We start from the raw sequence: 14,487 nt of genomic DNA, 5'->3' as shown, positions 1-14,487 counted from the left end.
TAGCAAAAAGAATATATGTCCGCTCGAAAAAAAACCAAAGTGATCTAGCTTCAGTTTAAATTATCTTCTATTTGAACTAAACATGTTGGACAAAAGTATTATTTAAATAATACTTAAAGTCAATTTTTTTCTTAAAATAGTGAATTTTTTTTTCTTCGAAACTTCGAAAAAATTTGGAATTTTATAACTTCTTCGGTTTTTTTATCTCATAAAGAGTAGAAAGTTACAAAAATTAAAAAAAAAAATTGGTTCGACTGTTTCAGATGCATCGCACGACATCCATTATCGGCACCGATTTACAAGTGCAGACTCCAGCCACTCCAGAAAAATACTTGCAACTTTGAAAAAATTTCAATATTTTTTATAATAAATATTGTTTTTTTAAGCCTTAAATATCGTTCACTAACGTCTTAAAATTCCGTTTACCGCAATCATTTCCTTCCCTTTCAAAAAAAATTGCTAAAAAAACGCTTTTTTCGGCTTTTAAAGCATACTGCTGAATTGATTGTTGATATTGGAGAATGATTTCGAAACTAGACTGTCGGCTTGAAATAGTATTTATAGCAAAAAAGTAGTGGGTCAAAGTAATCCTTTCTTCTAGCTTCATCAATATTACTGAATTGTAATAACGTCATAGATCTTCACGCCTAGCTAACGCCGACTTTTATTTTGAATGAAAGTCATCAGGTTCTGTACTTGAACTGACCACAAAAATATTCACCAGTTACAACTGCCTTCTGCAGTCGAATTCAAGCCATAGCACATCTTCAATCAATACCTCCCATAAAAAATGGACGATATCCACTTTGAATACTAGCTCACCGTCAGTGAATCACCCCGAATTATATCAGCCCACAACTAAGCTTTCCACCCAAAATTTGAAAAATTTTGCTACAATACCATAAAAAATAAAATTATGTATATGTACCTCACGACAATCCGCGCTTCCAACGTTGGTCATTGACGTACTTCATAAATGTGGTACATGGCAGATTACTAACACTTTTTAAGCATTTTTTCAACTATTTGTTTAGGCGCTGGAATTACAATCCTTTTAATGTGATTTCGCATTTCTTTTACTCATTTGTTTTTTTTTTTCATTTTTCACACTTAAAACACCGAATGAAATGAAGTGATGTCCCGTTGGCGAATATGTTGAATGGGTGGGAGAAAGCGAAAAAATGTGTAGCTGAAAGATGAGATGAAAAATGAGTGATGAAAAAATGTAGAAAATAAAATAAAAAATGAAAAAATTAAATAATAAAATAAAAACGATATTAAAAGAAAAGTGGTTAATGAATATGAGTGGGACTATTTCTATGAGTGTTTAAATAGGTATGTGTGTTAATGCGCATATTTTTATGATTTATGTAAAAATATGAAATTTTCGGGTAAACTCTCTTACTAATGCCCTAAAGTAGAAATGCATTAGCAAAACATTGACTATATGGACACAAGGCGTACAAGACAAAGCGTGTTGTAAGTAAAACCTTAAAAAAGCAACAACAAAAAACAAATAGCGTAAAAAAATACAGTTATTAAAGTGAAAACCCAAACATTTGTGTATGCCTAGTTAGTGCTACTCAGCTAAAGTGTTTATGCATAGAGTGTTGCACTAATCCTTTTGCCTTGCAACGCTAAATGGGAGGCACACAGCCAAGCAGTATGTATGACGAATGGTAAGCTCTGCGACTGATTGTACGAATTGCTGGAAAAATGAATAAGTGAGCAATGGGCTGCAAAAAAATGTTACTTGAAATAAAAATAGAGAAAAATATGAAATGAAAAAGGAGAGATGTGGAGAATGGGTAGATACAAAAACATTTTTTTTGCTTAAAAAAGTGTACGATTCAAAAAATTTACGTGCCAGAGCAAAAATGAATGCAAATAAAAAGGTGTTTTTTTTTACCAATAAACACAAAGAAAAAATACTTAGGCAAGTCGTGTAACTTCAGAGATTTCGTAAAGGAGTCCTGAAGGAATCAAATAAAGACTTTGGACAGTCTAAAAACTCGTTCCTACGAGTGTCGAGTCTCTGTAACTGGAATAAACTTGTATTTTTATTCGGTCCACAACTCAAAATTCTTATGCAAGTCGAGTAACTTCAGAGAATTTGCTAAGAACTCCTTTGGAAATTAAACAAAGGCTTTGGACACTCTGAAAACGGAACAAAACTCGTATTTTTATTGGTCCAACAGCTCGAAATTCTTTTGAGAAAATTTTTAATCACTACAACAACAACAATATTTAAGTACACCTCGAAGTTTCTACTGAGACCACCTCGGTTTTGAGACCGTACGAGAAAAAAATATTGGCAAAATTGGTTAGAGGAATAGCACTTTTTCTATGAAATATTTGAGGTTCAAAGCTTTAATGTGCTTTTTAACGGTTTTTGGATCTTATGAGATCTTATTGATGCTGAAAATATGATCGTGTGTTAAGCTATTGCCTACAAAAGTTCGACTGCTATAGAAAATACAAATATTTTTTGGAGTTATTCGGAAGCTGGAATTGAAAAAACTTCTGTAGACTACAACAGAGAAGACACGCACTTCTTCTCTTTTTTTTTCAAAATAAAAGTGTTGGACTAAGCATAAGAGTAACTCACTGTGAGGCTCAACATGATTTTAGAGACCTCTTTTTCTACTTCAACAACCTTCTAAATAAAATTATTAATCTCATCTAGAAACTAAGCTAACCTAACTTTCTATATTTATTTGATTTCTTTGTCATTCTTTTTTACTTCACATACGTGTTACCGTTATAATTGTATTGAATTCATGTATAAAAAACACTTATGTAACAACAAAAGACTCTCTCAGCTTAAAATAGTGTTGAAATAAAGTAATAAAAACCGTTTAAAACTAAATACACTTACAACAATTCGAATGCTTATAGATTTCTTATACAATTATGGCAGTCGATTTGGTTCAATCTTCTATGCTTATGTCATAATTAACGCTATGTGTTGGTATATTTTTACTAGATAAATATTCTTAAAATTCGTCGCTCGCTCGTGCATCTGCTCTCTCGCTCTCTTTATAATGTTATATATAATATATAATTTGTTGTTGTTGTTATGGCTCATTTAAAGCATGCTGGTCCAACCTTAAAGCCAAATGCTTGATCCGTACGCGCATAATCCTGTGGATAGAAGTCCACTAATGGCAGATAGTTATGACGTTTGGTGCGCACCAGCAGCACAGTCTCGCCACGCTGATTCGGTTGCTAAGGAAAAACAAGAAGTTCAGAAATATTTTTAATTTACTAAAAACTCAAAAGCCAAAGCAATTTTTCATTACCTGACATTCGTCGCGCAGCACTTCCGGTTTGATGTCGGTACCCTCATTTGCAATTTCCATTTCATTTTCGCCCAGCAGTCGCAGCGACTTTGAGTAACCACGCTCCGCGTCACTATACCAAGCCACCGAGTTGCTACAGATGTATGTGAAATTCTGATGCGCCTCCTCGGTTAGCAAGCGCAAGAAGGTCAGCTGCACTGTGCCAACGCCGTCGTAGGTGATTTTCTCGCCACCACTCAGCCGTGAATACCAATCGAGTTCGCCTGCTTGGCGTCGCGGCACCAATGGCGCTTCCGCTGTGTGTGCATCCGGTTGAATGCAGGTCTCACCACCGGCACTCATGTTACAATACACAAAGATCGCGTCATCGGGCATGCCAGCGTTCGGATCGACCCAGTACCAGCCATTCTCAAATTGTGGATGTGCATAGTGTAGGTCGCGACAGGTGCGCACAGGGTTGTCTTGTGTGCCGGTCGGTTTGCGCATACGATCCATTTCCAAGCGCATGCTGTAGATGGCGCTGTACATGTCTACCAATTTACCGCCAGCGCCCGCGTCGCCTTGTGCTGTTGGCTTCCTCTTACGTTTTCGCTTTGATTTCTTGTGATGGTCTTGTGTAGCGATTGTAGGTTCTGGCGCGGAAAGTACACCCATAATTTCATTAAAGTCATCATCCTCATCAAATGGCGCTAAGTCGTCGTGCATATCTAAATCACGTCGTCTTCGCACTTCTGCTTTTGTTCCAGAGTATTGTTGCATTTGGAAGAGCAGTTCGGGTGGTATGAGTGGTGCTTCGGCTGGTGCACCTGGTGGTCCCGCTGGTCCGGGTGGGCCTGTGTCACCTTTATTGCCAGCTGTTCCTTCAGTTCCCTTGGGTCCGGGTGGTCCGATCGGTCCAGTTTGTCCTTGGGGACCGTCATTGCCTTTAGGCCCAATTGCTCCTACAGGACCTGGTTCGCCTTTGCGTCCCTCTGGGCCATGTGGTCCACGTAATCCACGATCACCTTTTTCACCTTGATCACCTTTCAAACCCACCATACCCAATTCACCACGGTGTCCTTTTGGTCCACGTCTACCACGATCACCTTTAGGCCCTGCTGGTCCTGGTTCACCAATATTGCCTTCTTTTCCAGGTACACCTTCCGGCCCGGGCAAACCTGTTTCCCCCACTTCACCCGGCAATCCACGTGTGCCCGGTTGTCCCTGCAGTCCGGGTAGACCTTGTGGTCCTAAAATACCCTGTGGTCCGTGTGGCCCCAAATCTCCTTTATCACCTTTTTCTCCAATTGGTCCTGGACTTCCTTGTAAACCAGCAGGCCCTTCTGGACCTTGTTTTCCTGGTGGCCCAGGTTCACCTATTCTGCCTTCCGGTCCCGAGTCTCCTATGGGCCCCTGTTCGCCAGGTTTTCCATCTTCACCGTCAGGTCCTATATCACCTTTAGGTCCCATCAAACCGGGCTCACCTCTCGCTCCTGGGTAACCACGCGGCCCAACAGCACCTTTAGGTCCTTCTTGACCTTGTATACCTTGTCGTCCAGGTGGCCCAATAGGTCCAGATTTACCTTGCTCTCCTTTAGGGCCTGCTGGTCCAGTTTCACCTGTCTTACCAATGGGACCGACAGGACCCGGTGGCCCTTGCGGTCCGTCCGAACCCGTTGCTCCTTGAGGACCACGTGGTCCAGGTTTTCCTTGTTGTCCATGTACTCCTAAAATAAAGATAAGAAGCTTAGTATATCCTAAATCTAAATTAAACAGGTGTACGTACCTTTCAATCCTCTTCTGCCTTGTTCTCCTGGGGATCCCGGTGGTCCTACAGGACCCATTAATCCATCATCACCACGTTCACCTTTAACGCCAGCCGGACCAGGTAAACCTTGTATGCCTGGCTTACCAACGGGTCCAGGTAGACCGGGTTTGCCATCTTCACCTTTAATACCTCTTCGACCAGTCTCTCCTGGCGGTCCTTTGTCACCTGGAGATCCAGGTGGACCAGATTCTCCACGCGGCCCTTGTGGTCCTGTCGAACCAACTGGACCCTAAAACATTACACGATTAAATCATCTTGGATGAATAAAATGTTTAATTTACTACTTACTGGTTCGCCCCTACTTCCTTTCAAACCTTTTTCACCAGGTGGCCCAGTTTCTCCTTTGTCACCATCTTCACCAGGCGTACCTTGAGGACCTGGTGGTCCTGGTAAGCCACGTAATCCTGTCAAACCATCTCTACCTGCTGGACCAATTGGTCCTTTTTCACCTGGTTCACCTTTGGCACCAGGTGCACCAGCACTACCTGGTGGACCAGGGTTTCCTGGAGGACCTTGAGGACCGGAATTGCCAGGCTCTCCCGACTGACCCTTATCTCCAGGATATCCAGGAGGTCCAAGTAAGCCCTGCTCTCCTTTCAGACCAGGTAATCCAGGCTGACCTTGATGACCACGTTCGCCAGGAAAACCTGGAAGGCCCGTTGATCCCTGAGGTCCAGGAATTCCTATAGGACCGATTGGACCAGGTGGACCTTCTTTGCCAGCCTCACCTGGTAAACCAGATTCACCCGGTAGCCCTGGCAAACCTGGCATTCCAGGCTCTCCGATCGGGCCCAGTTCACCAGGTGCTCCACGGGGTCCTATGACGCCTGCCTCTCCAGGTGGTCCAGGTTTCCCCGGTTCACCCTTTTCGAAAATCATACAATAAGTATACATTATTTAAAGTCTATCATCACTATACATACGGGCTGTCCTCGCTCTCCAGGTGGACCCATCACACCATTCTTCCCATCTGCTCCAGGTGCTCCTGGTAGTCCAATAAAACCACGCGGACCTTCCGTACCTTGTGGTCCACTTTCGCCTTGCGGACCTGGTGATCCGGGTTGACCTGTGTCACCTTTCGGACCGGGATTACCATCGTTACCCCGTCTCCCTCTTGAGCCTCGAAAACCTCTAGGTCCCATTTCACCGCGCTCTCCCGACTGTCCTTGTAATCCACGCTCACCTTTTATACCTGCCGGTCCGGAAGTTCCAGTTGCACCTTTGTCTCCCTTATCACCAGAAGGACCAGGATAACCTTGAAAACCCTGGGGCCCTTGCTTACCCTTTTCACCAGGCAAGCCTTGTGAGCCAGTTTCCCCTCTTGGTCCCTCAAAACCTTTGGGACCTTCAGGTCCTTCTGGGCCCGGACTACCAGGTGAACCGGGTGATCCACGTTCCCCAGGCAAACCAGCATCACCCTTTTCACCATCCAATCCTCTCTCACCATTATCGCCTTTATCACCAGGAGTACCACGTTGGCCATCATCACCTTTGAGCCCACGGGGTCCAGGGAATCCGACAGGGCCTTGTACTCCTTGCATACCTTGATCTCCCTTCGGTCCAATGGCACCGGGTGTGCCCGCATGACCTGGTGCACCATCTGCTCCAGGCAAACCAGGAAGTCCCGGTTTACCAGGTGGTCCAGCAATACCAGGAGGCCCAAGATTGCCTTGCGTACCAGGAGCACCGGGAGGACCATTTGGACCTAATTGCCCTGGTGGTCCAGCAGGTCCAGTTAAACCGGTGGAACCTTTCGCACCTTGTTGGCCGTCTGCTCCTTGTAAACCTGGATTGCCTACAGGCCCTGGGAAACCACGTGGTCCGGGAAAACCGCGAGGACCCTGTAGAAATGTTTTTATAACAAAATATAAAATACGCAATATTTTTTCAAATAACTCACCAACTCTCCTGGTAAGCCAGGCAAACCTGGTGGCCCTTCTTCGCCAGGATGTCCTTCTACACCTTGCTGTCCTTTCTCACCAGTTAACCCTGGTAAACCACGATGTCCCTTTTCACCCGGCATACCAATAGGACCCATTGGTCCAATTTCACCCTTCGGTCCCTGAGGTCCAACCGCCCCACGTTCACCATCTCTGCCAGAACGTCCACGTCGCCCATCACGACCCGGTGGTCCACCAAGTCCGCGCAAACCACGTAAGCCCTGCCGAAGGTATATATTCTAATCGTTAGGTCAATATGCAAGAAATTTGCAAAGGATTTAATTACCGGTTCCCCAACATCACCAGGTTCGCCCTTATCACCACGCTGACCAGGCACACCCGGTGGACCCGGCACACCTGTCAGGCCCATTGGACCTTCAGGTCCACGCAAAGCCATCTGAAATAGAAGGTTTGTAAATAAGAGATATCAATCTGCATATTTTTCAAAACTTGCCATGTGTTGTGATATCATCTGCCTTAGAGCTTCTGCCTGTGTGTCGGGCCCCTTCTCATTGCCACCTTGTATTGTCTGCAATTAAAAAAAATAACCAATTAACATTCATTTTAATAGTATTAATCACTACAACATACAGGAACTACAAACACATGCCCAGGCGGGCCTTGTACGCCTTGAGTGCCCGCCAAACCATCGCGACCAGCTTCACCTTTTGGTCCTGGTTCGCCCGGTGGTCCTGGGGTGCCAGTATAACCTCTGGGACCGGGATAACAAATGGTGTTACCACCACCTACCACATAACTAGGATCTGACGAATTCTGTTTAGGACCACCATTCCTTCTTCTATCTAAATTTCGATTTACCGCAGGTATGACGGGTTCAGTAGAATTCACATTAGATTCATTCCCATTAGTGCCCTCTGTCTTTCTGGCTTCCTTACTGTCATTCGTTTCATTTGTAGAGGGTGTCGTAAGATCAACAAAATCTTCAAAATTCAGATCCAAATTAGGGTCGACGGCATAATCATCCAAATCAACGTTATCATATTCTTCCGGCAAGTTTGGCATGGTAGCACTTTCTCTACCATCCTCACCAACAGAAACAGCATTTCCGCCAAGCGCTATGCCATTACCAGCGCTACCACCAAAACTATTAACGCCTTGTTGCTGTCTACGTCCGACTCCGTTCACTTGCAGATTTCCAATTAAATCCCCACCGTCTACAAGTCCAGGTCCAGCGCTATAGCTACGCGAACTGGTGTATTGGAAGTTGGGACCATTGGCTTGAGCTGCACCACCGGCACCAGCAAAACCTTCATTTAATGCGCTGCCATCTAACCGTCTCCTACCTTCGAAAAGACCAAGTGTGGCACCACTTAAACCAGCTCCATCACCACCACCACCATCAACTCCATTTCCGCCACTGCTGCTCGATGACGATGACCACGACCAACTAACAGTACCACCACCATCACCGCCAACATTACCGCTTGTATGTCGCTCTACAGTAACAAATCCCTGCTGCACACAAGGTGTGGCATAACGTGTACACACTTCATAACCCGCTTCCGGACTATTTACAATGGCCATCAATTGCACATCACCGGCGAAAAATCCCTGATCATTTGTCATTTGTGCGCCCGTAAGTATTAGACCATTTGTTGAAATGGTGCTGCCGCGAGAACGCTCCAAACGACGCGTCACCTGTTTAGTACAATCCACCACCAAAGTGGCAGCCGTGCCTTTCACGCTCACACCAATTCGATGCCAATTCGCATCACTAATACCAATGCCGAAATTAATGGTGTTACGTTGGTTGAAAGTCGCATCAGATTGCTCATAGCTAAGCGTAATCTCTTTGCCTAAACTAAGCGAGAGCACCTCCTCACTCTCATCCGAATAGATGGTAAAAACGGGCGCTTTCGTTGGATTCGTTTGATTGCTACGCAAAGCCAGAACGATTGAAAAGTCCGTGGGAAAACCATTGGGGAAAGCTTGCGCGGTTTGTATGGTTAGCATAGCATCTTTGGAGACGCGAAAAGCTGGCGAACTGTGTACTTGATATGGATTACGTTCCGCGGCGCACATGCCCGGTACATCAACGATGCCAGGCGGCAGTTCAGGTAAACCGAATTCACGTATTAAATCCACAAAGCCAGCTGGAAAAGTTAGAGAAAATGTGTGTTATTTAAATTTATAAACGGTAAAAGCTTTAAAAAGCTCTCTGAACACGCACTTCATCATCGGTTAGAACGTTAACTCTTCAGTAGAATACCTCAAACCATACCTAAGTCCCTCTCGTTTCTGCTTTTCTAAACTACTCAGAGTAGTCGCCTGACTGTCTAAAGCTCTCAAGGTGTTAGCTAATTGACCAAACAAAGACTCAATCAATTTAATCAGTTATATGCCTTTGATAAATCCATGTCAGTTTAGAAAAATATGGATCACTGCTAACGACCTTCAGCGCCGCTTGTGGCAATCGATCAGTGACGTCAATGCCACATCAATTGGTCATTGACATACAAAAAATCAATGTAGTTACGAGTAACCACGAGCAGTGACAGCTGTGATTAGCAAATACGAAAACAAACGTCAAGAAATGACAAATCAATTCTGATCGATAAAACAACAATGAGAATGAGTGGAGTATGCAATTCGCAAATTGAAAAGAAATTTCGCGCTTATTGGAATTGTGGGGAGTTGTGGAGAGCTCAGAATGCTGCTAATGGTTTTTTCAATTCATTTTTATGTAGAAGAAGAACAAGAAGAGATATACGCTGCTGGAAGTCACCATATAACTGCAGTCAACGTCATGCTCCAAAATTGATGCGCGACATTTCTAGTTGACACACTTGGTCGCATGTCCGGCGTCACATATGATTTAACTTTATGACTGATATGCACATATTTTTATAGAAAAAAAGAGAGCATTAAAAATCATATCGCCCCATTGCGCACAATTTTAACACTTTGACGTTGCTTTTGCCGATATTTTTCAAATAGTTCGCTATGTATTTATGGGTGGCGCTGTCTGTTTGGATAATTAAGCACAAATGATTTGACTGTTTGTGTAATGATAAAAGTTTGCCGCTATTTAATAGCCTGAAAGCCGACATATAGACAAGTCTACATATGAGTGTACAAGTGAAAAATGGCATGGTCATATTAGCATTACTGGAACTATGTAATTAAATTGTAATTGCTTTATTTTCGTTTTGAAAATTAGGCTGATCGCATTCCAGGAATTTTTGATAACGAGTTTCGTGCAATTTTTCGCAATATGGGTGGGACATTGAGTTAGTTTTTATACAAAAAAATGGAGTCGACTGTTGTAATGGAGATCTGTAAGTCACATAAGAATAAATATTTATTTTTGTTATAAGAATCCAAATATTCTTTAATTATGTCCAGCAATTACAAGAAGAAGGAGTCAATCCAACGGAACAATAATCCCTACAAGAGAGCAAATCATATATGTATATTACTCCAGGCGCGCTGTTAAGATTCCTTAATAGCCTTTTCGCACAGGAGATATTTGATCAATTAACTGGCATTTGCTCGAATAAAGCGCTGATTTAGAACGATTTACCATACAAAAATAAATCTTATTTTACTACATTTATTACTACGTTTATGCTTCATTTCTACTCGGTTATACTCGTATTATACACGGGTAAGTTCAACCCACATGCATAAACACTTTTTCACCACGAGTTAAATGATCTACTCGGATAGAATATACATATTTTCTTTACGTATGTAGACGAGTTAACTCGGATGCATAAACGGATTTAGAGTTAAGTTGGACGTCAAATCAGCTGATTTCCCAGGGTTCCCGTATTGCCGATTTTTCGCTAAAAATCCCTACCCCACTTACTACCGAATTTTTGCGGCAAACGCGTGGTACTGTGTAGTACTACAGTAACCGGTTATTGGTTACTTTTTGGCACCGGTTTTTTTGTGGCCCACCCGTGGCACTGTGGGTAGTCGGATGGTGTAGCGAAAACCGGTTTTTTGCAAAAACTTCGACGAGTGTGTAGTCGGTTTTGTAGAAAAACTGGTTTTTTTGGGTCGATCAGTGGTCGGTTTTGCTCGTGCATTTCTGCCCGAACAATTGTTAACCGATTTATGCCGCACACCCCTTATATCTGGAAAATACGGACATATTTATAATACGTAGCAGCCCTCAATTAAATTAAATTCAGAATTTACCTCGAGTAGAGAATTTGCCGTTTTTGCTTATAGGCTTTACCCATGTAGAATATAACCGAGTAGAAATGAAGCATAAACGTGGTATATGTTTGATCGAATATAAATCGATTTGCATCTAGAATAAATCATGAATTCCTACGGGTAGTTATCCATGCTGGATATTTTTCTGATGAAACTCGCCAACTTCTTATGAACAGCAAAAAAAATTTTAACGACTGATCGTTAATCAAGTAGCCGCCTTTGCGAAAGGTAAAAACTGGTTTCTCAATTATATTCTGAATGTACTAAATTTATTTGGCTGGGCGAAAAGGCTATAAAGCGATAGCTTTAATTGAAGTGATGTTATAAGAGCATAGTAGACCACAGGTCACAGTGTATACCTCATACTATCTATGTAGGATAGAATCGACTGTCATGAGAACATCATGACAAATAGAGAATAATAAAAATGAACAGACCAAAAGCGTGATTCCTACGTTTCATAATATAACGTCTAAAACGATTATATTTCATGTGCCTACTGATAAAACCAATATATTAAACCAAATACTGTATAGTGGTTCTGGAAAAGTTTAAACGAAGATATTGTTCATTATTTGGATCGTTCGTGAAGAAGATTTAAAAAATGTAGTGTGAGAGAAATTGTATATAACGTTTGTTCTTCGGTCAATCATTAGTAAATAAATTAAATAAATGAACTTTCTTTCCCATTATCAAAATGGGATCCCAAAGCTTTAGAACTTTATATAGTAGAACTTCCCTAACTCGAATCACCATATCACCACCATCCACAAAAACACTTCCGAGTTAGAGAGACTTCGAGTTATGGAAGGTAATTTGTATGAAATTTGACTTCTATTGTCAATTCAAGAGTTCGGGTTATGGAGAACTTTGTGTTATATGAAACAGAGTGTATAGTTAATAGAGAACTGTTGTTAGCGATTCAAGGATCATATAAAGCTAGTGAAAATACCAAAAACATTAGAGGGTGAACGAGAGTTAATGACATTTTGCTCTACATGGCTCTATTTCGGTATATGTATAACGCTCCAGTGGAATACTTTAGTGATACTTTTATATTCAGAGTAAAAAAATCACTCACCATCATTTGGTTCCGCTGCAGTTGCCAACTGAATAGCCAGTAGAGTCAGTCCCAAAACAATATGGACACCAACTTTAGGGAGTCCATTAAAACGCTGATTTCGCAACATAGCATTCCATGGGAATATCATGTTTCGAAGAACTTCTGATGCCAAACTGATTCACCCAATTTTGAGGTGAATTCAGCGCATCAAGATATAAATTTGTTTAAAAAATCAAGTCAATTTCACAATTCCTTTATGAAATGGTCGCACTTCATCGTTGGGAATGACACGCTAATTGCACTAAAAACGTAATTTTTAGGAAGGAAATTCGAAAAAAAAAAATTATTTATATTTATTAAATGTAATAAATAATTATTTGAATAATTTTTAAATAAAATTCTACTTGTTTAGAGTTTTTTTTTTTATTCAAAAATAATATGTTTTGAAGAAAGTATTATTTTTTTAAATAATTTTTTTATGATTTCATTTTTTAATTTTTTTTTTTCAAATATTTTTTTTTTAAATTTCCTTTAGTTTTTAAACAGTCTTTTTTTCAATAATTTAAAATAAGTTTATAATTTGATTTTTCTTAAATATTTTTTCAAGGATTTCTTTTACAATTTCCTGTAATTCTTAAAAAGTTTATTTTTATTTTTTTATATTTTTTATTATTTATTTTTAATTGTTTTAGTAACTTTATTATTATTACATAATCTTATAATTTATTAATAATTGTAATTTATTTATTTTTGTATTAGTATTATTTTTTTATTGCACAATATTTCCTTCTTACACGCGATAAGCGTGGGAATTATATTTTCACACACACTATTAAACCCACTGACACGGTTTTTCACCAACTTTGATAAGCAATCGCGCTTATCAGTTCGAAACACTAACCTAGGCTAAGGTCCCGCTCGATTTAAAAATACAACAAAAACTAATTCACCACCTTGGCACGCGTCGCTAAGCGACAAAACTACAGATTTTTTATAGCAACTTCCGTAATTAAAAATAAATTTAATATTAAAAAACAAGCGAGACTAAAAAAAAAACATTTTTCATTGACAAAGCGCGGCGCTTATCTAACCGGGCGGCCGGCTGGCGCATTCACAGCATATTTATTTCCACATATATGTATGTCATCAGCTGTTCATAGTAACTGTATGTATGTATTTTGAGCGGACTTGCAGCTGATAAGCACGCCGAAAATTTGTTGTACGCACTTGTCTTAAAGTGAGCTAAACCGAGCTCTAGCACAGCCAGCGGCGCAATTAAGCGGATGCGACTACAAGAGGACAGCGCCGAATTTTAATTTTAGTTTCTCTTCTTTCGTTTAGTTTGTGTGCTTTTGATAACATTATGAACTTTTTATTAGCAAAATAGATGACTTTATCACAAAAAACTCACTCACTGCGCCAGTGAATGCAAAGCAAAGCTGAGTTTTTAATGAATAATTGAGGAAGTGGTTGAATCGATTTTTTTTAATAATTTAAAGAAATTTAATTTTTTTTAAATAATTTTAGAGAGAAAGTTGCACAATTGAGTTAAATTTATATTTAAAAAATTTTAAATGAAAAAAGATTTTTTTAAAACCTTTAAAAGCACCAAAAATATTATTTTTATATTCAAAATTAAAATATCTGCTCCCACAAACACTTCCAATAACACTTTTTCACTTTTGAAATACAAAAAATCCAAAATTTAATGCATTACAGTTATATTTGGTAACACTGATGTCACTTCCGGTTGACCTCTTTAACTCACAAACGCTTGAAATGTACTATTCTCACAATTTGTATTTAATAAATTATTATTATTCCAACTTTTATTTATTTTTCTTTATCCACAATTAACTTTTTAGTAACACTTTTGCTTAAAATAAGGGCTTTTTTTAATTTTCTAATATATCGGCTTATCACCTAACCTCAATCAAGCACTGCTCCATGCATATACACTTCACTTGCACAAAACACTATTATTTTCTTTTCCGAATCCACAAACTGCTACCAACGACCGATGAACACGAACTGAGCCAACGTTATTTGAAGTTGCATTTAAGAAGCTCGAGTTGATGTTTTGATCTCAATGACGATCACTTCAGCAGAGCGCTTTGTAGTTGGAGGCTTGCTGGTGTGGTGAATATGTGGGTACGCAATGAAGCTGCAGAGCATGAGAGTGATAGT

At 40.4% G+C, this 14,487-nt stretch overlaps 1 protein-coding gene across 3 annotated transcripts; it reads right to left on the bottom strand.

Annotated features, from left to right (window-relative positions):
* Positions 1-2,767: 2,767 nt before the first annotated feature.
* LOC105218167 (collagen alpha-2(XI) chain) lies at positions 2,768-14,350 on the bottom strand. Of its 3 annotated transcripts, none has more exons than XM_054227368.1 (11): positions 14,229-14,350; positions 12,319-12,601; positions 7,641-9,163; positions 7,504-7,578; positions 7,336-7,446; positions 7,010-7,288; positions 6,033-6,950; positions 5,398-5,973; positions 5,068-5,338; positions 3,303-5,008; positions 2,768-3,228 (listed from the first exon to the last, which is right to left on the bottom strand). In XM_054227368.1, the coding sequence occupies exons 2-11, from the start codon at positions 12,446-12,448 to the stop codon at positions 3,085-3,087; spliced, it is 5,733 nt and encodes a 1,910-aa protein (XP_054083343.1). In that variant the 5' UTR covers positions 12,449-12,601; positions 14,229-14,350; the 3' UTR covers positions 2,768-3,084. The 3 variants fall into 3 exon arrangements, with proteins under 3 accessions (XP_054083343.1, XP_054083344.1, XP_054083345.1); XM_054227369.1 differs by having other exon boundaries at positions 14,224-14,316; XM_054227370.1 differs by having other exon boundaries at positions 2,770-3,228; positions 7,010-7,270.
* Between the last annotated feature and the right edge of the window lie 137 nt (positions 14,351-14,487).

Source organism: Zeugodacus cucurbitae, chromosome 3 (genome assembly GCF_028554725.1).
Source record: "Zeugodacus cucurbitae isolate PBARC_wt_2022May chromosome 3, idZeuCucr1.2, whole genome shotgun sequence".
NCBI lineage: Eukaryota > Metazoa > Arthropoda > Insecta > Diptera > Tephritidae > Zeugodacus > Zeugodacus cucurbitae.
Note: the sequence above shows the minus strand (reverse complement) of the source record. Positions and strands in the feature narration are given on the sequence as shown.